We start from the raw sequence: 25,717 nt of genomic DNA, 5'->3' as shown, positions 1-25,717 counted from the left end.
GTAACAGAGGCACGATTAGAATGTAAGGTAACAGTGGCAATTCATACTTTGCTGTTGACTAATCAGATTTTAATCAGTGGTGAAAATTTTGCTCCGACCTCTTGTATGGTTTTACAGGTACCAATCAAATAGATGTGCGTGTCAGCCATGTGGGTGTGCAAGTGCCTAATCAGCAGTCCAGGTTACTGCGTGGTGAGATACTGTTGTCCTCCATGTGCTCATCTAAGTAAGTCTATGATTTATTCTTATTCCTTGTTTCACATTTTTATTTTTTATTTATTTATTTAAAAAATAAATTTAGAGTAGCCAATTCATGTTTTCCAATTAAGGGTCAATTTAGCGTGGCCAATTACCTACCCTGCATATCTTTGGGTTGTGAGGGCGTGAGGGCAATATGGGGAAAATGTGCAAACTCGACATGGATAGTGACCCAAAGCTGGGATCGAACCTGGAACCTTGGCGCCGTGAGGCGGCAGTGCTACCACTGCGCCACTGTACTGCCCCTTGTTTCATATTTAATGCCTTCCCTCTGTGGTCATTTAAATAGTGTAAAACTTAAACCTAAGTTTGGATGCCAGTGTTGTTTGTCAGTGGAGAGGTGCATTGTCCTTCCGTGCCCAAGCTGTTCATAGATTTTCATAGAATTTACAGTGCTGAAGGAGGCCATTCCGCCCATCGTGTCTGCAACGGCTCTTGGAAAAAGCACCCTACCCAAGCCCACACCACCTTATCCCCATAACCCAGTAACCCCACCCACATTAAGGGCAATTTTGGACACTAAGGGCAATTTAGCATGGCCAACCCACCTAACCTGCACATCTTTGGACTGTGGGAGGAAACTGGAGCATCTGGAGGAAACCCATGCACACACGGGGCGAACGTGCAGACTCCGCACAGACAGTGAACCAATCTGGGAATCGAACCTGGGACCCTGGAGCAGTGAAGCAATTGTGCTGACCACTATGCTACCATGCTGCCCTGTTGTTTGGGGACATAATGTATAGCCTGAATGAGGCCTTGTAAATGTGTGTGCCTCCTCACTTATCGCTGAACGTTTACAAATCTGAGGGAGGAGAACAGTGAAGGGTAAGAGATTATTCTTTGTGCCCTGCCTAATAAATTTTCAACTTTCTGTACAGCCAGAATTTTACGTTGCCCGGATGCAGGCGTGTATGACCCTTAAGCCAAGGAAGAAGAAGTCAGGCGTGTGTCCTATGCAAAATTTCAGTCAATTTAGCCCATCTCGGGTCCAGTTGAACAAAATCTTAAGTAACCCATCTGTTTTTATGGTTGGTTGGCGAGCTGATTGGCCAGGCGACCTGTACATTTTAACTGCAAGCTTGACCCAGGGTAGGATGAACTGTCAGGGCTGAAACAAAATGAGCAAATGAGTCTGGAAACAGGTCTGTGCATGATTGTGTTGCCTTGACACTAGTGGTATAGATTTAACATGTATATTTATTTTTGACGGGTCAATAATTGCTTGAGACAGCTCCATATTGATGTCTCCCTGAGGTAACACCAGTCTGCACCCTTGCTTTTCTCTCCACCTGCTCTTTTCCCTTGCACTCCCTGGCAGTGCTGAGTCTCTCCCAGCATGCCTTTCACACTGGATGGCTGTTAATTGGTCAGCCGACGTGAAATTACTTTCCGTGGCCGGGAATGTGTTTTGCGTCCGAGTCCGGGCCTGCTGAGCACATGCACACAACAGGTGAAAAATTCGGGTCTATGTGTTACTCATCCTAACTGTTGATGCTTTCAGCTCCATGCTAAGTGATGGCACAAGTCTACATGATCGAAATGCAGTTTCAGCGACAATGCAATCCTCAATAACTGACATTCGGAAATCATGGCATGGTGACGTGACTCAGGACTTACGCAATTACCTTGTAGACAAACTGTAAGTGACCAATTTGTATATGTGTGAGTGATAGAGGACCTGGCATGGTTGGGATTTTGTAACCTGATGGAAATATTTCATTTTGTTTTTGTTAAGCAGTGTATTTTCTTCCATTTCCAAAAAATGTTCTCATTTACAAATTTTGTTTTGAGTCTTTTCTTGAGTCCAGTTCCACTGTCGGCTGGTTTCTTGTATCTTCCAATTCACATTTTATGTAAGGTAAACTGAGAATATCAACAGTTTTTTGATTATGGTTGTAGAGAGCATCACAACCAAACAACAAGCCTGTGTTCCCCTCAATGTCCTTACTTGTCCTTGCATGTATAACTCCAGCTGGAGTTGTGTGTAATATTAGAATTATAATCCAGGATAACTTTCTCAGTCTGTTACATGTGAAAGCTGGAGTCTGTTGTTGCTCGCAACACCAAAGATCAACAAACACCACAGATGGATTTCACCTCAAGATCTCCTTCACTCCATGCTGCTTTATCTTACAACAGAGATCTTGTCACAAACAGCGTCAGGACCTGGGCTCAATTCTGATCTTTGAGTGACTGTCTGTGTGGACCATGTGTCTGCATGGGTTATTCCAGGTGCTCTGCTTTCCTCCACAATCCAAAGATGTGCAGGTTGGGTGGATTGGCCATGCTGAATTGCCCCTAGTGTCCAAAGGTTTAAGTGGGGTTACTGGGTTATGGGGATAGGGTGGAGGCATGAGGGCTCTTTCAGAGGGTTGGTGCAGACTTGAAGGGTGAAATTGCCTCCTTCTGCACTGTCGGCATTCTTTGATTCTATGAAATAATTGAATGCTAATTATTAAGTTATTAAAATGTTCTTGTGAATGCCATGTTTAAATCTCAAGAATTCCAAAGGCAACTTGGTGTGTTAGCCTTGGACTAGGATTTCCGCAGTTTGCGTAATAATTTTCAATTTTATCCTTGCACCATGAGAATTTACATTTCTATCACTGTAATTGAATCTGAATGAAAACTGCAGTAGGTACAAAAATGTGGCATAACATTCAGAGTTTGGCAAATCACTTGAAAGCAAAGATTGCATTTTCAAAATTAAAATTTGTGAATGAGCAGGTGTCACGTATTCCAATCACCTATTAAAAACTAACGTCATTAGTACTTAAATTATTTTACTTTAAGATATTTGTGTGAACTCAAAAGCTTTGACGCAAATTGAAAAGGCTATTGATGGAGCATATTGAATGTTTGAATATTTTAATAGATTAGAGTACAAAAGCACGTGAGTTATGCTGCATCTTTATGTCACACTGGTTTAGCCTCAGCTGCTGTGTGTTCAATTCTGTGCACACTCTCTTTTTGAAGAATGTCAAGATTGTAGAAAAGGGATGGAAGAGTTTTACTGGAACAGTACAAAGGAGGGGTGGACTTAATTTAAGTGGAAAACTGGAAACACTGGAGTTTTTCTTCTTAGAACAGAGAAGATTAGGGGGAGATTTGACAGCATTTGGATTTAAAAGCAAACTTAAACATTTGAAAGGGCCAAATGCTATGTGGGAAAAACATTTGAAAGGGCCAAACGCTATGTGGGAAGAGCATGGGAATGAGAATTATTGGTTAGTTCTACCAAAGAACAGGGCAGCACGGTGGGTTAGCCCTGCTGCCTCACGGCGCTGAGGTCCCAGGTTCGATCCCGGCTCTGGGTCACTGTCTGTGGAGTTTGCACGTTCTCCCCGCGTGGGTTTTGCCCCCACAACCCAAAGATGTGCAAGTTAGGTGGAATGGCCACGCTAGATTTCCCCTTAATTGGAAAAAATGAATTGGGTACTCTAAATTTATATTTTAAAAAGTTCTACCAAAGAACCAGAACAGGCATGATGGGCGATGTCTTTCTGTGCTATACATTCTGATGCTAATGATTGATATCATGCATTGTCCCATAACATATCTTCAGAATTTTTGCAGTCACTGCTATGCATTTTGTTAGCCAAATGCTACAAATCTTTATATTACTGGAAGAAATAGACATGTTGTTGAAGCTTTTCATCTTGCACTTATCAGGACAGGAGTGCCAAATCTCAAAGGGAACAACAATTTATGCTGCATGAGATTGACTGTGATTGGTCGACATGTTGCCATGGAGAATGCACCAGGCAGCAGTTATTTCCAGCTACTGTTTAAATTCAAACTGGCAAGTCAACTCTGTTGAGGTTGTTGCCCCGAGAAATGCCTCAGCAGGACATTGTCACCTAAACGTTTGTTTAGTTGAAAAAAACACATTGCTTCGGAATTTTCTTTTCTTTTTTTACAGAGGACAGGGTCTTGTGTGTAAATAAATGTAGCATCTATCAAGCATAAGTGAGCTCCACTGATAATCTTGAATTGAGCATTAGTGTAATACTTAGTACAGTCAGGATTGTTAAGTAAGTGCTGCCCAATACTGGAATCATCCTTTGTTCTGAACTAGGCAAGCTCAGTCTGGCTCTGTGTAGTCTATACTCTGCTTGTTGCGAGCAGATGAACGGACATGACATAATATGTATGATATAATCTGTCAGTCGTTTGAAGGTAGAGCCAACAAAATGAAATAAAAATTGCTTATTGTCACAAGTAGGCTTCAAATGAAGTTACTGTGTAAAGCCTCTAGTCGTGGGGAGGCTGGTACGGGAATTGAACCGTGCTGCTGGCCTGCCTTGGTCTGCTTTAAAAGCCAGCGATTTAGCCCTGTGCTAAACCAGCCCCATATACCTGACATCACACCGGCACTGAAATTCATATACCACATTACACATTTGGTGATCGGCGGAACATCTTTTTGGCTTTGTGGCAGTATCCTATGAGTGGAGAATACCACTTGTGTTGCTGCTGCATAGTAGCAGTTTGAAACAACTATCTTTGTCCATTGCTCAAATTTTTCAGATACTCTAACCTTCCAGGATAATCTGAGGTAGACTGACCACTTTTCAGGACCAAAAGTGATGGTCATAGGCCCATTCATAAGTTTGTGCGATGTACGTGATATACATTGAGTAACGATCTAATCAGTGTAGACATTATCCCGCTGGATGTCTTTGATGCATCCTACTTTGGGATCAGGTTTGCACATTTATGAGGTTGGCAATAAGCCGATCTTATAATGTGTGGAACTGTAGGAATCGCAACACTTATATTGATGAGTGAAAGTAGGGTTGCGGCAGACAGTAGTAGTGAACCCATTAGCAGATTTCTCAATGAGCACATTGAGAAAAGGGAGCAGGTTAGACTGCTCCATTTCAATGGTGAATTTGAGCTTGGAATGAATCCCATTAAGATGTATAAGGAAATTATGACACACAACTGCAGACTCAAATTTAGCCAGCGTATCCTCTATGTATCAGACGTGTGTAAGGTTCCGGTGGCGGCCATGGTGGAGTAGGTCGCACATTTGATAGCTCCCACCTGTGACGGACTTTTGGACCTTTTTACCCCGGTTTTGTCCAGATTTTATGGGATAAATTGGTGAAGAGTGAGACCAGTGAGGAGAAATCCCATTCCAGTATATGGAGAATTGGACCAGAAGTGGCTGTGTGAGAAGACAAAAGTCCTAGAAGGAAGATGCGAGCAGAGCTGGCAACGCGGGAAAGCATGGCAGAGATAGCACAGTGGTCGACTGAGCAGCTGGTGAAGTTTTTCAAAGATTGTTTTGGTAAGCTGAAGAAGGACACGCTGGACCCGATTTAAGGCTTCGATTGATCAAGTTGTCCAGAATCAAGAGACCCACGGAAGAGCAATCCAGGAGGTGGAGAAAAAGGTGTTCAAGCACGAGGAGTACATAACCGTGCTGGAGACCAAGGTGGGGATGCTGAACGACCGCTAGAAAAGAATGCAGGAGAGCTGGAGGATCAGGAGAACAGGTCCAAGAGGCAGAATCTTAGAATTGTCGGCCTCCCTGAAGGCAGTGAGGGATCGGATGCGAGGGCTTATGTGACGGATATGTTGGAGAAGTTGATGGGGGCTGAGGCGTTCCCTCGGCACGTAGAAGTGGATAGAGCGCACAGAGCCCTTGCGAAGAAGCGCAGAGCGAACGAGCCGCCGAGAGCGATGATGGTGCGCTTTCACCGATTCTTGGACATGGAACACGTTTTGCGGTGGGGCCCAAGAAGGAAGGGAGCCGCAAGTGGGAGAATTGTTAGCTGCGCATGTTTCAGGACCTGGGAGCGGATTTGGCCAAGAGGCGAGCTGGGTGTAATCGGGCAAAAACAGTCCTCTTTAAGCAGGGGGTGAATTTTGGGACGTTGCACCTAGCCCGTCTGTGGGTCACACATGAGGAACAAAACTTCTACTTTGAAATACCAGACGAAGTATGAACTTTTATTAAAGAAAAAAGACTGGAGGCGAACTAAAAGACACTGAAGGCTTGGAGAGTACTGTGGTGGCAATTTGTTGTGCTGGGATGTGTAAGTATAAGTAGTGTTATGTGTAATAAGGGGTTGTTGTGATGGCTGGTTAACTTTATCTTGCAGGGAGCTGGTGGGGTGGGGGGGGTCTTTGGGACTGATTCTGTTTTTGTGTGTTTTTTTAAATCTAAAGTGGCTGTTTCTTCACTTTTTTTCTGATGTTTGTTTACTGGGGAATGTGAAGCTTTTAATATGTTTGTCCAAGTGGGGGCCGAGGAGAGAGAACAATGGGGAGACAGACTGCTTGGTGCCACGAGCAGGGGCTATCAAGTCAGCATGGGTCAGCTGACTCACGGAAGCACAGTGGGGGGTGAGCAGGTGTTAAGCTGGAGCTTGACTTGGGGGGGGGGGGGGGGTTGGGTTTCCAGTGCTGTTGCTGAGGGGGAGGGGGAGGTGGGGGGGGGAGAGCTGCTTTGCTGACAGAGGAGGAACTGTTACTAGGGGACAAATCGAAGGTCGGGAATGGCGAATGCCCGATGGGGGGGGGGGGGGGGGGGGGGCTTGAGCAGGCGGAGGATGCGAGCTAGTGGCTGGCCTAAAAAGGTGATGGCTAGTCGGCAGGGTGGGTTGGGGGGAGGTGGGAAGCATCCCGACCAGGCTGATTACATGGAATGTCAGAGTGTTAAATGGGCCGGTCAAGAGGGCTCGCATGTTTGTACATTTGAAGGGGCTGAAGTTGGACGTGGCAATGCTAAAAGCTACACACCTAAAGGTTATAGACCAGACGAGATTGAGAAAGGGGTGGGTTGGCCAAGTATTCCACTCAGGGCTGGGCTCAAAGCCCAGAGGGAGTAGCGATCTTGATCAATAAACGAGTGGCATTCGAGGCAGGGAGAATCGTGTCAGTAGGTACATAATGGTGAGTGGGAAGCTGGAGGCGGTGCGGATGGTACTCGTGAACAGATATGCTCCGAATTGGGATGATGTGGAATGAGGCGGGTGTTAATAAACTGATTATTGGAGGAGATTTTAACACAGTCATTGACCCGGAAATGGACCTGTCAAAATCCAGGACAGGGAGGAGGCCGGCTGTGGCAAAGGAATTGAAGGGGTTTATGAAACAGATGGGGGGGGAGTAGACCCAGGGAGGCTTACACGGCCAAGGGCGAAGGAGTTTACCTTTTTCTCCCATGTCCACAAGGTACACTTTTGTATTGACTTTTTTGTTCTGAGCAGGGCGCTAGTACTGTGGGTGGTGGATACTGCGTACTCGTCAATCGCTGTGTGGGAGTATGTCCCACATTTGGTGGATCTACGGGTTAGTGTGGAGAGAGGGCAACGCCCGCTATGGAGGCTGGATGCGGGGTTGCTGGCGGACAAAGCGATCTGTGAGCGGGTTAACAAGTCCATCCAGAACTACCTGGAAAGAAATGATATGGGGGAGGTCTCTGCAGCGACGGTTTTGGATGCTTTGAAGGCAGTGGTTAGAGGGGAATTAATCTCGATACGGGCGCACAGAGAAAAGGCGGAATGGGCTGACAGGGATAGGTTAATGGAGGAGATACTCCAGGTGCACAGGAGATACTCGGAGGCCCCAGACGCGGGGCTACTGAGGGAGCAGCGGAGGTTACAGGCGGAGATTGGGCTGTTGACTACAGGGAAAGCGGTAGAACAGTTGAGGAAGGCAAGGGGGGGGGGGGTTTATGAGTATGGGGAAAAGGCAAACAGTATGTTAGCGCACCAGCTCAGGAAAAGGGAGGCGGCCAGGGAGATAGGGAAAGTAAAGAGTAGATGTGGGAATACTGTCCTGGACGCAGTGGGGATGAATGAGGTGTTTAAGGACTTTTATACTAAATTATGTGAGTCGCAAACCCCGGCTGGGGTTGAGGGGTGAGGCAGCATTTGGATAGTTGAGGATTCCGAGGGTAGATGAGGAACTGGTGGAAGGGCTGGGAGCCCCAATTGAGATTGAGGAAATAATCGAGGGGCTGGAGGGCATGCAGTCGGGCAAGGCCTCGGGGCCTGACGGCTATCCGGTGGAATTCTATAAGAACTTTACAGAGATATTGAGCCCACTGCTGGTGAGGACATTTAGTGAAGCAACAACAATCTCTCACGCCTCGATTTTATTGATCCTGAAATGGGAGAAGGATCCAGAGCAATGCGGGTCATACAGGCCAATTTCTCCACTGAATGTGGATGCCAAACTGCTGGCTAAGATACTGGCCACAAGGATAGAGGACTGTGTCCCGGGGGTGATAGGTGATAGGACTAGACGGGATTTGTAAAGGGCAGGCACCTCAAGGCCAATGTTCAAAGACTTTGAAATGTTGTTATGATGCACTCAGAAGGAGGGGAGGTGGTGATGGCGATGGATGCGGAGTAGGCTTTTGATCAGATGGAGTGGAATTACCTGTGGCTGGCGCTGGGAAGGTTTGGGTTTGGTGAGTGCTTTATTGACTGGGTGCGATTGCGGCTGCTCTATTTGGCACCAGTAGCGAGTGTGCGTACGAACCGGCTGAGGTTGGGGTATTTTAAACTACACCGAGGGACAAGGCAAGGGTGCCCACTCTCCCTGTTATTTTGCTCTGGCCAAGAGTCATTGGCCATGAGGTTAAGAGCCTCAAGGAACTGGAAAGGGCTGGTTCGGAGGGGGTTGAAGCACCGGGTCTCGCTTTACGCAGATGACCTGTTCTTGTATATTTCAGACCAGTTGGAGGGGATGGGGGAAGTAATACGAATGCTTGGGGAATTTGGCAATTTTTCAGGGTATAAATTGAACATGGGGAAAAGCGAGATTGTCGCGATCCAGGCAAGAGGACAGGAGAAGAGACTGGGAGAGCTGCCGCTTAGAATGGTAGGAAAGAACTTTCGGTATGTGGAAATCCAGGTGACCTGGAAATGGGAGGCACTGCACAAGTTAAACCTATCCCGGCTCGGAGAACAAATGAAAGGTGACTTTAAGAGATGACATGTGCTCCCGCTATCACTGGCGGGGAGGATACAGACTGTGAAAATGACGGTCCTCCCCAGATTTCTGTTTGCCTTTCAGTGCCTCCCTATCTTCACTCAAAGGCTTTTTTCAAGAATAAGATTATTTTGGGCTTTGTGTGGGCGGGTACAACCCCGCGAGTGAAGAAAGTGGTGCTGGAGCGCGGTTGTGGGGAGGGTGGATTGGCGCTGCCGAACTTCTGGAATTACCACCGGGTGGCTAATGTAGCCATGCTTAGGAAGTGGGTAGTTGGGAGGCAGGGCGGGGGGGTGAGTTCGGTGTGGGAGCGGATGGACACGGCATCATGCAAAGACACAAGTTTGGGAGCACTGATAATGGCACCTCTTCTGGTCTCGCCGGCCAGAACGCCAGAAGTCCGGTGGTGGTGGCGGCTGTGTGAATCTGGGGGCTATGGAGGAGATATAAGAGAGTGGAGGGATCATCGGTCTGGACCCCGATTTATAATAATCATCGGTTTGTACCGGGTAGGCTGGATGGTGGGTTTCGGAGATGGCAAAGGGCAGGAATTAGAAGGATGGGGAATCTATTTATAGACGGCAGCTTCCCCAGCTTGAAAGCCTTGATGGATAAGTTTGAATTGCCAGCAGGGTATGGGTTTGTGTATTTGCAGGTGCAAGACTTCCTGAGAAAGCAGGTTCCGGCCTTTCCGCTGCTGCCGCCACGGGGGATACAGGATAGAGTAGTTTCCAGTACCTAGGTGGGAGAGGGGAAGGCATCGGATATTTACCAGGAGCTTTCGGAGGCGGAGGAAACTCCGGTGGAAGAGCTTAAGGGCAAGTGGGAGGACGAGCTAGGAGGAGAGATAGAGGCGGCTCTATGGGCGGATGCCCTAAGCAGGGTTAATACATCCTCATCATGTGCCAGGCTTAGCCTGATACAATTTAAGGTAGTCCACCGGGCACACATGACAGTGGCTAGGGTGAGCACGTTTTTCGGGGAAGAGGACAGGTGTGCGGCAAGGTGTGCAGGAAGCCCAGAAAATCATGTCCACATGTTTTGGGCATTCCCGAAACTTAGAGGGTTTTGCTAAGGCAATGTCCTCAGTACTTAAAAACACAGGTGATGCCGAGTCCGGAGGTAGCGATCTTTGGAGTGTCGGAAGAGCCGGGAGTTCAGAGAGTGAAAGAGGCTGACGTCTTGGCCTTTGCCTCTCTGGTAGCCCAGAGACGGATCTTGTTGATGTGGAGGGACTCGAAACCCCCGAGTGTAGAGACCTGGGCTAGTGACATGGCTGGGTTTCTCAGTCTCGAAGATAAAGTTCGCCTTGACAGGGTCAATGGTTGGGCTCACCCGGAGGTGGCAGCCGTTCGTCAATTTTCTCGGGGAAAATTAAAATGTCAGCAGATGCAGTATTCGGGAGGGGGGGGGGGGGGGTGGGGGTGGGGGGGGGGGGGCGGATTGTTGTTTTATGGTTGGGGTGTGTGAAGATTGGAATGGGGGTGGAAATGTTTATCATATCATGTTTATGTTATTGTTACTTTTATAAAAACTTTCAAATATCTTAATAAAATTATTTTTAAAAACAAGACGTATGCAAGCAGTAAGAGGTAAGGACCTATTCCATCGAAGACTGTGTTTGTCATGCAAGTCAACAGCAACGTTGGAGAGCACTGGGACTAGAGGAGATCCTATGGCAGCATCATGTATTTGAGTATACATTGTGTCACTAAACTGAAGGCAACTGCATCAATTGCTTGGCTCCTCTAGACCCAAGATGAAAAACGTTAAGTTTCGCAAAACTTGTCGTGTGAGGAACATTTGAGGACGCTGGGTCTGTACTCGGAGTTTCAAAGGACGAGAGGGGATCTTATTGAAACTTACAAGATACTGCGAGGCCTGGATAGAGTAGACGTGGAGAGGACGTTTCCACTTGGAGGAAAAACTAGAACCAGAGGACACCATCTCAGACTAAAGGGACGGTCCTTTACAACAGAGATGAGGAGGAATTTCTTCAGCCAGAGGGTGGTGAATCTGTGGAACTCTTTGCTGCAGAAGGCTGTGGAGGCCAAATCACTGAGTACCTTTTAAGACAGAGATAGATAGGTTCTTGATTAATAAGGGGATCAAGGGTTATGGGGAGAAGGCAGGAGAATGGGGATGAGAAAATATCAGCCATAATTGAATGGCAGAGCAGACTCGATGGGCCAAGTGGCCTAATTCTGCTCCTATGTCTTATGGCAGTGTCCCCCTTTTTTCAGCAATACTCTGCTCCTATCAAACCAAGTGATACTTGTAATCTAGAATTAAAAGTTCTGAACAATCACTGGCAAATTATTTGTCCACCATGGAGAACCTTAGCTTTTTGTCATCAAACCATTTTCTGGGGCCCTATTTTTACTAGATTGCTGCCACTCATTGCTAAATATAATCAGAAGATTAAGTTAGTTTTTAGAAAAAATTGAAGTCATGAGGTTTGCACATAATATTTATATTATAGTGTAACCTTGGTTGGTATTTTAATAATTAACATTTAAGTCAGTGAAGAGATTTTTTGAAACGTGGGTGACTTTCCTGATATATCTTTCTCAATGTCCATCTTTGTCTGATTAAAGTTCTATGATGGCATCTTCATAAATGCAAATTGTAGTTAATGTTAATCTCTGCCAGATCTATTAGCTTGCTGTGTTATGTCCTGAACTAAATAGAATCATGGAATACCCACAGTTTTGGCAGCTTTCTTCACAACTGAGCTTCAGTATCCACTCTGCTCACCCCGCATTGGGAAACGGCGAGAAGAGGTCTAAAAATAGTCTGTTCCGTCCCCAACCTGGCTGGCAAACCACATCCAGCAGGCTCATCTACCTGCGGTCAGAATATCAAACTGAATTTCAGAACCTGGAATGTATGAGCCATCATGGATAATGAGCAAAACAATCAACTGGAAAGGAGAACTGCCCTGTTGCCCCTGAACTCAGGCACTTCAACATTGATGACACTGCCCTGCAAGAGACCCGAAGAGCAGGCAAAAGGTGGCTGATGGAAGATGGTGGTTACACCTTCTTCTGGAGAGGAAAACCGAGGATCATCCATCACACAGGATTCACCGTCAAGAACGATCTCGTCAATCGACTCTCCGAGCTCCCTGTCAGCATCAACAATGCCTAATGACCCTCCATCTACAACTTGCCAAGAACCAGTGGGCAACAGTCTTGATCTCGGGGATGCCATCATCGCAACCATCGAAGATCTCTGTCTTTTTGCATCAGTGAGGGCGTTCATCGACATCTTGTTGCGAAAGAGTCAGAAGATGTTCTCGGGACAGCCAGCTTTTGACAGATTCTTCCATAGCAATTCCCAATTGGCTCCGTCAGATTCCTTGGTCAGATTGATGAAGGCCACGTGGAATGATTGATGCCTCTCCTGCCATTTCTGTTGATGTTGCCGTGTAGTGAAAATCATATCCACTATTCATGGTTTAGTCAGAAGTCACACTATCTGGAACGATTTCTTCAGAGACTCTGAGAAGGCAGCTAGCGGGGATTCGGGTTGTTTAGCACAGGGCTAAATTGCTGGCTTTGAAAGCAGACCAAGTAGGCCAGCAGCACGGTTCGATTCCCGTAACAGGCGCCGGAATGTGGCGACTAGGGGCTTTTCACAGTAACTTCATTTGAAGGCTGCTCGTGACAATAAGCGATTTTCATTTCATTTTCGTAATCTTTCTGGCAATGGAGAGTTGGGCGAATCCTCTGTATTTCCCACAGTCCACTTTGTCTCCTTTCTTGAAGATGATGGTGATGATGGCAATCCTGAGGTCGGCAGGAATTTCCTCTCTGTTCCAGATTTTCAGAAACAGCTGATGGAGAGGATGGGTGATCTTTTCTCCTCCAAGTTTGAACATCTCTGCTGGGATCCTGTCCATTCCTCATGTGTTTATTGGCGACCTCAACTTTGTCCACGCTTGATGGGAGTCACAGATAAAAATGAAATGAAATGAAAATCGCTTATTGTCACAAGTAGGCTTCAAATGAAGTTACTGTGAAAAGCCCCTAGTTGCTGCATTCCGGCACGTGTTCGGGGAGGCTGGTACGGGAATTGAACCGTGCTGTTGGCGTGCCTTGGTCTGCTTTAAAAGCCAGCTCTTTAGCCCTGTGGTAAGATCATCTTTGATAGGGAGTTGGGGGATTTCCACAAACTCATCCTCATTGGATGTATCACAACTTAGGAGCCCTTTGAAATGTTCTTTCCATCGAAGGCCGATGTTTTCTCTGTCTCACGAGGGTTCTGTCCTCACCCCCACCCCTTTGCGGCCTAGGGTATTGGGTCCATATATTGCCTTGATGTCACGAAAGAAGCCCGCAGTGTCATGCTTGTTAACGAGGAGTTGCATCTCCTTAGCTTTCTTAGTCCACAATTGCTTCTTGATTTCCCTAACTCTTCTTTGTCGACGAATGGCTCCCACCTCCGGGTGTACACACCTTTGACCCTCTCAAGGCGAACTTTATCTTCTCGAGACTGAGAAACCCAGCCATGTCACTAACCCAGGTCTCTACACTCGGGAGCTTCGAGTCCTTCCACATTAATAAGATCCGTCTCCGAGTTACCAGGGAGGCAAAGGCCAAGACGTCGGCCTCTTTCGCCCTCTGAACTGGCTCTTCGACACCTCCAGACACGGCACCATCCATGTTTTGAGTACCGTGGACATTGCCTTAGCGAAACCCTGTCAGAACCCTCTGAGCTTCGGTCATGCCCAAAACATGTGGACATAGTTTGCTGGGCTTCGCGCGCACCTCGCACACCAGACGGGCTGGGTACAACGTCCCAAACTTCATCCCCTGCTTGAAGAGGACTGTTTTTGCCCGATGAAACCCAGCTCGCCTCTTGGCCAAATCCACGCCCAGGTCATGATAAATGCGCAGCTCACAGTTCTTCCACTTGCTGCTCTGTTCTTTCTTGATCCTCCGCAGAACGTGTTCCTTGTCTCCAGGAACAGGTGTAAACGTCGGCGGCTCATTCGCTCTGGGCTTCGTCGCGGGGGCTCTGTGCGCTCTATCCACTTCCAGGGGCCAAGGGAACGCCTCAGCCGATGAGCTCTCCTCTTCGCCTTCCGAGTTATGTAGTTTTTCCAGGTTTGGAGAACTTTTTCTCCTCTTGTCAATGAAGTCTTGGATGGTGTGATCGTTCTTATCGAAACGGTCTTGGTGTTTCCTGGTCTTGTCTTGTAAGGACCCACAGAAACCATAACCAGTAATACAGAGTTTCTTAGGTGAATAATCATACTTGTTAACAAGTGATTGCTGAAGAAGAGAAATTGCAGAAAGCATCATTTCATGTCAATGAGGTTGGGTGATGTTTCTTTAGTTGAACATCCTTGTCAACATCATATGTGTCATTAAAAATATAATTAAAACTTTTAAATTACAATAGATCACATAAAAAAGCAAAGTTTTAATGTATGGCTTAATTGTGAAGTGAGCCAAAGCCATGCATTGTATAGGAAAGAATGTTTCAGGAAATGTCCTGGATCTCTTCATAGTATTAATTTCTATAGCCATTGTATATTTAAGTCTTTCAGATCTGTCCCATTATGCAGTGAGATCATGGTTGATCTACAATCTAAGTCTGCATATCTCTTAATAGCTTTGTTTAACTAAAATCTATGAATCTTTGATTTAGGAAGTAACAAATAACTTAGGATCAGGTGCTATTTGTGGAGGAATTCCAAACCTAGTATTCTAGTGGAGCTACAATGTGTCCTCTTTAATTTAATTATATTCAAATTGTTGGCTTGACAGTCAGCTTTACCATTCTGAATATATATATCTTTTTTTAAAAAAATTTTATTAAGGTATTTGCAAAATTTTTATAACAAAAACAATAACATTAACATGGTAAAATAAACATTTCCCCCCCTGACCCAATCTTCATACACCTCAACCATCTAACACCTATTCACCTGCCCCTTCAGAATACTGCTTCTGCCGACATTTTAATTTTCGCCGAGAAAGTCGACGAACGGCTGCCACCACCGAGAGAACCCCAACATCGATCCTCATGAGGCAAACTTTATTTTCTCAAGACTGAGAAACCCAGCCATGTCACTGACCCAAGTCTCCACACTCGGGGGGGGGGGGGGGGGGGGGTGGGGGGGGGCTTCAAGTCCCTCCACATTAAAAGGATCCCTCTCCAGGCTACCAGGGAGGCAAAGGCCAGGAGATCAGCCTCTTTCACTCCCGGATCTTCTGACACTCCAAAGATCGTTACCTCTGGACTCGGCACCACCCGTGTTTCCAGCAGCGTGAACGTTGCCTTCGCAAACCCCTGCCTTTGAGCTTCGGGCATGCCCAAAACATGTGGGCATGGTTTGCTGGGCTTCCCGCGCACCTCGCACATCTATTTTCTACCCCGAAAAACTTGCTCATCCTCGCCGCCATCATGTGTGCCTGGTGGACCACCTTAAATTGCATTAGGCTAAGCCTGGCACATGTGAGGAGGAATTGACCCTGCTTAGGGCGTCCGCCCACAGACCCACCTCTAACTCTCCTCCGAGCTCATCCTCCCACTTGCCGTTAAGCTCCTCCATCGGGGTTTGCCCTGCCTCCAACAGCTCCTGGTAGATATCCGATACCTTCCCCTCTCCCACCTAGGTACTGGAGACTACTCTATCCTGTATCCCCTATGGTGGCGGCAGCGGAAAGGCCGGCACCTGTTTCCTCAGGAAGCCTCGCACTTGCAAATATCTAAAGCCATTCCCAGTGGCAGTTTAGATTTATCCCTCAGCGCCTTCAAGCTGGGAAAGCTTCCATCTGTAAACAGATCCCCCATCCTTCTGATTCCTGTCCTCTGCCAGCTCTGGAACCCGCTATCCAGCCTATCCGTTACAAACCTCTGGTTGTTACAAATCGGGGTCCAGACCAACGCACCCTCCACCTTCTTATACCTCCTCCATTGCCCCCAGATCCTCAGTGCCGCCACTACCACCACACATGTGGAGTATCGGGCCAGCAAAAACGGCAGAGGTGCCGTTACCAATGCTCCCAGACTGGTGCCTTTACATGACGCCACCTCTAACCGCTCCCATGCCGACTCCTTCCCCACTACCCACTTCCTAATCATGCCTATATTAGCCGCCCAGTAGTAGTTGCAGAAGTTCGGCAGCGCCAACCCACCCTCCCCCCCCCCCCCCCCCCCCCCCCCCCCCCCCCCCCCCCCCCCCCCCCCCCCCCCCCCCCCCCCCCCGGACTACGCTCCAACAACATTTTCTTCACCCGCGGGGGTTTTATTCGCCCACACAAAACCCGAAATGATCTTGTTCACACGCTTGAAAAGGCCTTGGGGATGAAGATGGGGAGGCATTCTGAATATATTACTGTACAGACAAGTAATGCATTCTGAATATGCCCCGCTGCCAAACAATTTATTTTAAAAATAAATATACAGGTTTCAGTAAATTATTTGGGCAGGTTCACCTGACTGGAGAGAGGTAGCACAACTCGAGTCAGATTATTTAATTTTGCAACTCTGTATTTTAATAAACAATCTCTGTTTTGAGCTTAAAGTTTGACGGTGTACTCTGTAATTGTTTAGGGTAAACACCATTTTAAAATGACAGCTTACTGCACACTTGGTTATTTTGTATCTGCTTTGGTTCCCTGTGTGCAGAGTTCAAAACATATTGCCAGCATCTGGCCCAACAGTATTAAAAGACCGATGGATGGCAAACAGAGTAGCATATGCACGAAAGGTGGAAGAAAACATCTATGAGTCCGCAAATAGCATGGTAAGTTCGAATTTGATATTTGGTGGTGGTACAATTTGACCTTTGAATAAGTGGTAACGTTGAAGTTGGTCTCCTGCTTTGCATTGCGGGACCTACATTAATTTCTTGATGCATTACCTTTTTTCTTTTCGGTCATTGCTAGCTGGGCCAGCACTTATTGTCCATTGTCAACCACATTGCTGTGGATCTAGTCATGTGTAGGTCAGAACATGCAAGGAAAACAGATTTTCTTGCCTAACGACATTAGTGAACCAAATGGTTTCATGGTCATCATTCAACTTTTCATTCCAGATTTTTATTCTATTCACATTTTACCATCTGCCAAGGTGGGATTCGAATCCGGGTTCCCCAGAGCATTATTCCCTGGGACCCTCGATTACTAGTCCAATGACAATACCACTATACCACTGGATCGTCAACAACAAATGTGAAAGTAGGTATGCAAACTTAACTACAAAGTAAATGGACAGAGGTAAACACAGTTAAATAAAAAACAGCTCAGTAGACAGGAACATGCTACCATCATCTCAGAATTTCTAGATCTGTACAGATCTACTGTGCTGAAGTGATCCTTGGCGTCACTAAAAAGAGGTGGCATAGGAGCACAGTGATTAGCACTGTTGCTTCACAGCGCCAGGGTCAGAGGTTTGATTCCCGGCTTGGTTACTGTCTGCGGAGTCTGCATGTTCCCCCTGGTCTGTGTGGGTTACCTCCGGGTGCTCCAGATTCCTCCAGCAAGTCCCTAAAGACGTTAGGTGAATTGGACATTCTAAGTTCTCCCTCGGTGTATCCGAACAGGCACCGGAGTGTGGCGACTCAAGCATTTTCAAAGTAACTTCATTTGCCACCACCCAACTGTGGTGAACGTTATCAGTAGCTGCTGTAACGGTACCTTACCTTTAATGCATTGGCCCTTTAAGACCGGGCTTGGAACCCTGGGGGACTCCGCCTCTGGCTCTGCCCCCAGGAAACAGTGTATAAGATGAGGCTCAGTCGGCAGCATGTGATGAGTACACTTCTCGGCTGCTGTTCAGTTCTCATGATTAAAGCCTTTGAATCACCTATCTTCTCCCCTGTGTCCTGATTGAGGGTATCTCACCAACCAAATAAACCAAGTCTCACCAATATTGGCTGTCTGACAGAAGGCAGAGAGTTGGGATAAGAACATAAGAACTAGGAGCAGGAGTAGGCCATCTGGCCCCTCGAGCCTGCTCCGCCATTCAATTAGATCATGGCTGATCTTTTGTGGACTCAGCTCCACTTTCCGGCCCGAACACCATAACCCTTAATCCCTTTATTCTTCAAAAAACTATCTATCTTTACCTTAAAAACATGTAATGAAGGAGCCTCAACTGCTTCACTGGGCAAGGAATTCCATAGATTCACAACCCTTTGGGTGAAGAAGTTCCTCCTAAACTCAGTCCTAAATCTACTTCCCCTTATTTTGAGGCTATGCCCCCTAGTTCTGCTGTCACCCGCCAGTGGAAACAACCTGCCCGCATCTATCCTATCTATTCCCTTCATAATTTTAAATGTTTCTATAAGATCCCCCCTCATCCTTCTAAATTCCAACGAGTACAGTCCCAGTCTACTCAACCTCCTCATAATCCAACCCCTTCAGCTCTGGGATAAAAGGTTCTTTTTCGGAATTGCAGCCGGTGACCAGCGGTGTCCCACAGGGTTCAGTGTTGGGGCCACAGCTGTTCACCATATATATTAATGATCTGGATGAAGGGACTGGGGGCATTCTAGCGAAGTTTGCCGATGATGTGAAGTTAGGTGGTCAGGCAGGTAGTGCTGAGGAAGTGGGGCTGCAGAAGGATCTAGACAGTTTGGGAGAGTGGTGCAGGAAATGGCTGATGCAATTCAACGTGAGAAAATGTGAGGTCTTGCACTTTGGAAAAAAGAATCCAAGCATAGACTACTTTCTAAACGGTGAGAAAATTCATAATGCCAAAGTACAAAGGGATCTGGGAGTGCTAGTCGAGGATTCCCTAAAGGTAAACATGCAGGTTGAATCTGTGATTAAGAAAGCGAATGCAATGTTGTCATTTATCTCAAGAGGGTTGGAATATAAAAGCAGCGATGTGCTATGAGCCTTTATAAGGCTCTGGTTAGGCCCCATTTGGAGTACTGTGTCCAGTTTTAGGCCCCACATCTCAGGAAGGACATACTGGCACTGGAGCGTGTCCAGCGGAGATTCACACGGATGGTCCCTGGAATGGCGGGTCTAACATATGATGAACGGCTGAGGATCCTGGGATTGTATTCATTGGAATTTAGAAGGTTAAGGGGAGATCTAATAGAAACTTACAAGATAATACATGGCTTAGAAAGGGTGGACGCAAAGAAACTGTTTCCGTTAGGCGAGGAGACGAGGACCCGTGGGCACAGCCTTAGAATTAGAGGGGGTAAATTCAGAACAGAAATGCGGAGACATTTCTTCAGCCAGAGAGTGGTGGGCCTGTGGAATTCATTGCCGCGGAGTGCAGTGGAGGCCGGGACGCTAAATGGCTTCAAGGCAGAGATAGATAAATTCTTGATGTCGCGAGGAATTAAGGGCTACGGGGAGAATGCTGGTAGGTGGAGTTGAAATGCCCATCAGCCATGATTGAATGGTGGAGTGGACTCGATGGGCCGAATGGCCTTACTTCCACTCCTATGTCTTATGGTCTTAATATCTTGGGCGCCGAAAAGTCTGAGTTCTTGACAGATCTACCATCCGGATTCAGCTGCACTTTGCAAATCGCTAAATCTCAGTAGAAATTTAAGTTAAAACTTCTCAGCTGCAAATAAGAATTGTTTTATTTGTCTTCTATTGATTACAATTGAAAGTCATTTAAAAGGCAATTCGTAGACAATTGAAATCTTTCAAAGAATCACAGAAATTATTTTCTTGCTTAGGCAAACAGCTCACAATAACTTTAGAAGTCAAAATCTGAAAAATGGAATATCATGTGTTTGAATGTCACCCAAACCAATTGGGATTATATTGGGTTGTAATTAGATGGCTAAAGACAGATATGATACAGTATAACTGTGAAGTTTCGATCGGCCATTTTGAGCTGGATTTCTCTCTCTTTCCGAAATCCAGCTCAAAATGGCCGACCGAAACTTCACAGTTATACTGTATCATATCTGTCTTTAGCCATCTAATTACACCCCAATATAATCCTAATTGGTTTGGGTGAGACTCAAACACATCTGATTTGACGGCAAGCCGTCCATCTTTAATATGCAACATGAACCTGAAATGAATTCCTGTATGGGTTATGGAATTCTGTTATCGAACTGATTTGTTACTGAATACAATAGCGCCTTTAGGCTCCTGTGGCGTTGCCATGGAGACTGCCCTGTCCTTGGTCACTTTATCTTGTAAATGTATTTGTTAGCTGAATAGCAATTTCTCTTTGCTGCTCTGTTTTTTTTGAAATGCTGAATGTGTGTTTTTAAATGACCTGAGGTTATGAGTGATTCAATAGGCCAGGGGTTCAATACTAAATAGCTAACTTTCGAACTATCACTTTTACCTATTAGAAGTATTAGGAAACAACGGGCTTCTACAGTTCTGCTGTCCAAAGCTAGTTATAACTTTAAGTTCCACATTTTCACTGCTTGGCATAAAGATTTGTGTCCATTAAGCTTCCATCGATCAAAATGCTAACAAAAATAAAGAAATGGGAAATAAGGGAATCATCAGGAAGGGCCCTTACATGTTGAACAAATATTTTGTGTCTTCATATTAGAAGAATCCAGTTCCAAACTGGAAAAGACCTGAGGGCTAAAAAGAGTAAGGAAATTAGGGAAATTAATATCATTACAAATAATGTACTGGAGAAACTTAAGGGACCGGAATCCAACAAATCGCCAGTAGATGGCCTGCTGTCAAGGGTTCTAAAAGAGATAGTGCAGAGATGGTGATTGTGCTAGCTTTGATTTTTCAAAATTCCTTAGATTCAGGAGGTTGCCATATGTTACAAGGTTTTTCAAGAAAGACGGAAGAAAGCAAATAAATACCCTGGCATCAGTTTTTGAGAAAACAATGGAATCTATTGTTAAGGAAGTCTTTAGAAGGTATTTACAGAAGCATTTTCCCACCACAGAGAGTAGACTGACTGGCCTGTAGTTTCCTGGTTTATTCCTTCCTCCCTTTCTTGAACCATTAGCCTGGTTGAACTCTCAGGTGTGTATTTTAGTTGATTTTCTCTCTCTCTCTCTCTAGCTGCTCTCCATCTCCATGCCATCCTCTAGCTCACTCAATTTGGGAAATCTCATTTTCCATCTATGATTCGGCCTTTCAGTGTCCGCCTTCCTCAGGAGTCCACCACGCAGGCACAGAGCTGGCTCTGTAGTTTCAGCCGGCTGGGTATGTGTGTCTCCCGTCAGCAGCTCAGCATTGTTAAAGGGACAGTGGTCCTCTATTGTCATTTATTATTTAAAGAGACAGAGGCATTCTGAGAGAGAGAGACTGAAATTTGCCTACATATCTACTCTTCTATTTCTCTCGGACTGTTAGAGGACCTATAAAATACACCCAACACAGCGATTGCTCCCTTTTTGGTTTTTAAATTGTACCCATATAGCTTAATTTGAAGAGCCTTCTAAGGTGTTGCCCATCTTCAGTGCTGCAATTAATTGATTCCTTGATCAATATTGCGACACCCCCTCCTCTTTTACCTCTTTCCCTGTCTCGCCTGAAGATCCTATATCCTAGGGAATATTGAGCTGCAAATCCTGCCCTCAGTTCATCTGTCTTGCTCATCAGAATCCTTGCATGAAAATAAATATAATCCAATCTTGCCTACCTACCTTCTGCTATTCTGCTTGGTGGTCACCCATACCCTTTCTGCCAGTTCAGTCTTTACCTGCAGTGTGACCACCTCACTGAGTGTGCTATTCATGACATGCTCAGCGTTGTGGATGCTCTACAGTGAATCCACCCTCGGCTCCAGTTCTGGAATGCGGTTAGCCAGTACCTGCAGTTGGACACACTTGCTGCACACATGGTCACCAGGGACAACTGAAGCTTCCATTATTTTCCCACATAGCATATGAGCATATCACGGGTGCAAGCTCTCCTGCCATGACTGCCCTTGAGCCCCTTATTTACTCCTTTTTTTTAAACAAACAAATCTGCTTGTATTAGAATGCCATTAACTTGCCTCCCTTAGGCTAATTTTATTTCCTTACCCTATTTATTTTACTGTATTACTTTATTACAATGACCTTGTCTTTCACTTATTTGTATTGTTTCTCAGTTAATCCATTCCTCTTTTTAAAAAAAAACTTTTAAACTGATGACAGCTTCACTGTGACACTGACTGCGAGGTCAATGAGAACAGGAATCTGACCTTGGTTTTTATGAAGCTGAGCTCCGCTTCGATTCTGAGGTCTACCCGCAGTCTTTTAGCTTCACCTTCTCCCCGGTTCAGCTAACGTCCTGTTTCCACCCAACTCCAAAAGCACTCTTCTTTATCTAAGCAGCACTCGTAGTCCTCGGGGCTATGAGTTTGTAACGTTACCACAAGATTATTGTCGGCAGCGAATCAGTCATTATTCTAACTGCATAAAAAGTAGAAACTGAGCATCAAACAAACTTAACAGGAGTTTGCAACCCATTTGTGAACAGTTTTAAAGTGGTAGTATGATGAAGAAATTCTATAGGTTGTAGATAAAATTGGAAAGCAGTTTGTGTCTGTGTCACCAGAAGTTAAGATCAGGCATCCATTGGTGTAATATAAGGTATGAACTAATTTGTACTTGCTCTGTGTTAGAATGATTACCAACTAGATCAAATACTCATAGCCATACTGTATCACTGTGCTTTCAGGATGCCTACTTCCAATTGATGACGAACACGATCTACAAGGTTCAGTGGCAACTGCAGGAAAAACGACGCATCATGTTTGGTAATTCGGGCGCAATGCCAAACCGAAGTGGTATGTTACTAAAAAAAAGAGCCCAACTTTCAAACCGCGCTCAACTGCAAACTAGATGTCCTTTTAATAAATACGTTTATTTATATTGTTGAATGTGTTGGAAAGTTTGTTAAATTGTGAAGTAACAGATATAGGTAATGAAACATTTGTTCCTTTTACACTAAACACATGCCATCAAAGCTTTAATGTGGACTATTCCTTTGTTTATCTCTCTTATAACTTAATCATCACTAGCATACAGTAATAGATCACTTGACTGTGACTTAAGGAGCCATGATGTTCTGACCCAGCAAGTATGTTGTATCTCCATTTGGCGGATTGATAATTCACAACCTCACAGACTTCTTTCAAGTCTGGCACTGTGGGACGCGTGGGCGGGCCTGGAGCGGCGGGGCTGGACCGGCGTGGCGCGTGGGTGGGGCTGGACCGGTAGGGCGCATGGGCAGGGCGCATGGGTGGGGCTGGACCGGTAGGGCGCATGGGCGGGGCTGGACTGGCGGGGTGGGTGGGTGGGGCTGAACCGGCGGGGCATATGGTCGGAGCTGGACCGGAGAAGGACAAGAGCAGCGACTACCTGAAAACCCCACCAACTGGAAACCCCACCACCTGGAGGTTCCCTTCCAAGTCATACCACCCTGACTTTGAAAATATCGCTGTTCCTTCACTATTGCTGGGGCAACATCCTTCCCAACAGCACAATGGTTGTACCTACACCTCTAGGACTGCAGTGGTTAAAGAAAGCACCTCACCGCCTTCTGAAAAACAACTAAGGATGAACAATAAATGCTGGCCTAACCAATGACGCCCCATCCCATAAATGAATTTATAAAAGATTCACCATATGTCATTTATTCTTACAAGGGCCGCAGCAATTCCACCTGCCACCTTCCAGTAGAAAGTTCTTCCCCAGTTGCATGGAGGTTTCTTGAACACTGGCATCAGCACAACTGTGGGAACTCTCAATCTATTGCCAGAACAATATTTCTTCTGTTGGCTATACTGTCCCCTACCACTGCCACATTTCTTCCCAGCAACCTCATTTGAATGGCCTGCTGTACCATGGTGAAGTTTTTCCATCGATCCAGCAGTTGTTCTTCTCATCCATACAGCTGGAAATTATCTTCTACAGAGAAACTTAAGAATATGAGTTAGGAGCACGAGTAGACCGAATGACTCTTTGACCCTGCTTTGTCATTCAACACTATCGTGGCTGATCAGTTGCCTCAACAGCACCTTCCCACCTACTCCACAAACGGGTCAAAATGTATACATATTTTTAAATCAAGGCATTATGTTGCGATTTTCAAGATGCTACCAGGACTTGATGTTCTGAGTTATAAGGAGAGGCTGGGACTTTTTCCTTGGAGCGTAGGAGGCTTAGGGGTAAACTTATAGAGGTCTATAAAATAATGAGGAGCATACATAAGGTAGATAGTCGACATCTTTTCCCAAAGTTAGAGTATAGAACAAGAGGACATAGGTTTAAGGTGAGGGGAGAGCTACAAAAGAGACCAGGGGGGAGATCTCTTCACACACAGGGCGGTGAACATCTGAACGGGCTGCCAGAGGCAGTGGTAGAGGCGGGTAGAATTTTGTCTTTTAAAGAGCAGTTAGACAGTTGCATGGGCAGGGTGCGTATAAAGGGATATGGGCCAAATGCGGGCAAGTGGGACTAGCTTAGTGATAGAAACAAGCTGGGCCAAAGGGCCTGTTTCTATGCTGTAAACATCTGTGACTTTCACAGACTACCTCTTCATTCTCGCAACTCCTTTATTAGATGTCTTTTATTACCTTCTGTATTTGTGTTGCTTTTTTAAGATTTCCATGTTTGGAAAGGAGGATAGCACAGACATGTGTGTGTATGCGTATATATTATATACTTGGCACAAGGTGATGTATTGTAAAAAGGACTCATCTACAGCCACTTTTTAAAAAAGAGTTGCAAATAATCAAGGACACGGACTGATAACGTGCATGAGGATACATGCAGCGAGGCACATGAACAAATAGACATTGTTCAACAACTTGCATTTGTATGACACCTTTAATGTGGCAAACTGTCTCAAGCACTTATCCAGAGCACTATCAGCACAATTGACACCAAGTCACAGAAATCATATCAGGATGAAAGGCCTGAAGTTTGGTCAGTGGGAAACCTTGTAGGAGGAGAGATAATTTCCGAGGTTTAGGAAAGGAATTGTAGAGCGTAGTGCCTTAGTAGCAGAAAGCAAGGCCTCGGTTGTGGATGAATTCAAATCAGGGATGCTCAGGATACCAGAGGTGTTAGTAGCTTCTCAGATTGGCGGAAGTTGCTCAGATTGGGAGGTTGGGGCCATGGAGAGTTTTTAAAGCAAAGTTGAGAATGTTACACTGAGTTATCAGATTAGGAGTGTGGATCAGTGAACACAAGTGATGAGTTAATGAGACTTGATGTGAGGTAGGATACAGGAAGCAGGGTTTCAGTGCAGTGGTGGTGCAGATCTCGGAGTCGGCAGCTTACATGTGGTATCTGATACCCGATTGCTGAGGGCAGCATGTGGATGAGGATTAGAAGATACATAATTTGAAGATTCCAGAGATCATGGTGCGGAAAGAGAGACTATTGACAGTGACTCTTTGGCTGAAATCTAGTAAATCAGAATTCAGCGAGGAACCACTGAAGCAGTTCCATTCAGCTGGATGACCGAGCAGAGAAATTGGGGCGGAGTGCATCGTCAACTGTGTCAAACTGGATGTGAAGGATGAAGAGTCCTTCATTTACCATTACCAACGCCAGATCAGATGCGATTTGTAGCTTCAA

General features: G+C 45.8%; 1 protein-coding gene across 8 annotated transcripts in view; it reads left to right on the top strand.

The window, feature by feature from the left end:
- LOC119967818 (NACHT, LRR and PYD domains-containing protein 3-like) overlaps positions 1 to 25,717 on the top strand; it is a 117,800-nt gene that overhangs the window by 44,706 nt on the left and 47,377 nt on the right. For 6 of the 8 annotated variants that reach the window (XM_038800836.1, XM_038800832.1, XM_038800837.1 and 3 more), the window contains 4 exons: positions 118 to 226; positions 1,763 to 1,900; positions 16,861 to 16,978; positions 22,809 to 22,917. In XM_038800836.1, coding sequence (XP_038656764.1) covers positions 118 to 226; positions 1,763 to 1,900; positions 16,861 to 16,978; positions 22,809 to 22,917 — 474 coding nt within the window. Of the gene's footprint in view, positions 1 to 117; positions 227 to 1,139; positions 1,901 to 14,030; positions 14,328 to 16,860; positions 16,979 to 22,808; positions 22,918 to 25,717 lie in introns of those variants that run through there. The other 2 variants (XM_038800840.1, XM_038800838.1) reach the window with 2 other exon arrangements.

Source organism: Scyliorhinus canicula, chromosome 6, assembly GCF_902713615.1.
Source record: "Scyliorhinus canicula chromosome 6, sScyCan1.1, whole genome shotgun sequence".
In the NCBI taxonomy this organism is placed as follows: domain Eukaryota; kingdom Metazoa; phylum Chordata; class Chondrichthyes; order Carcharhiniformes; family Scyliorhinidae; genus Scyliorhinus; species Scyliorhinus canicula.
Note: the sequence above shows the minus strand (reverse complement) of the source record. Positions and strands in the feature narration are given on the sequence as shown.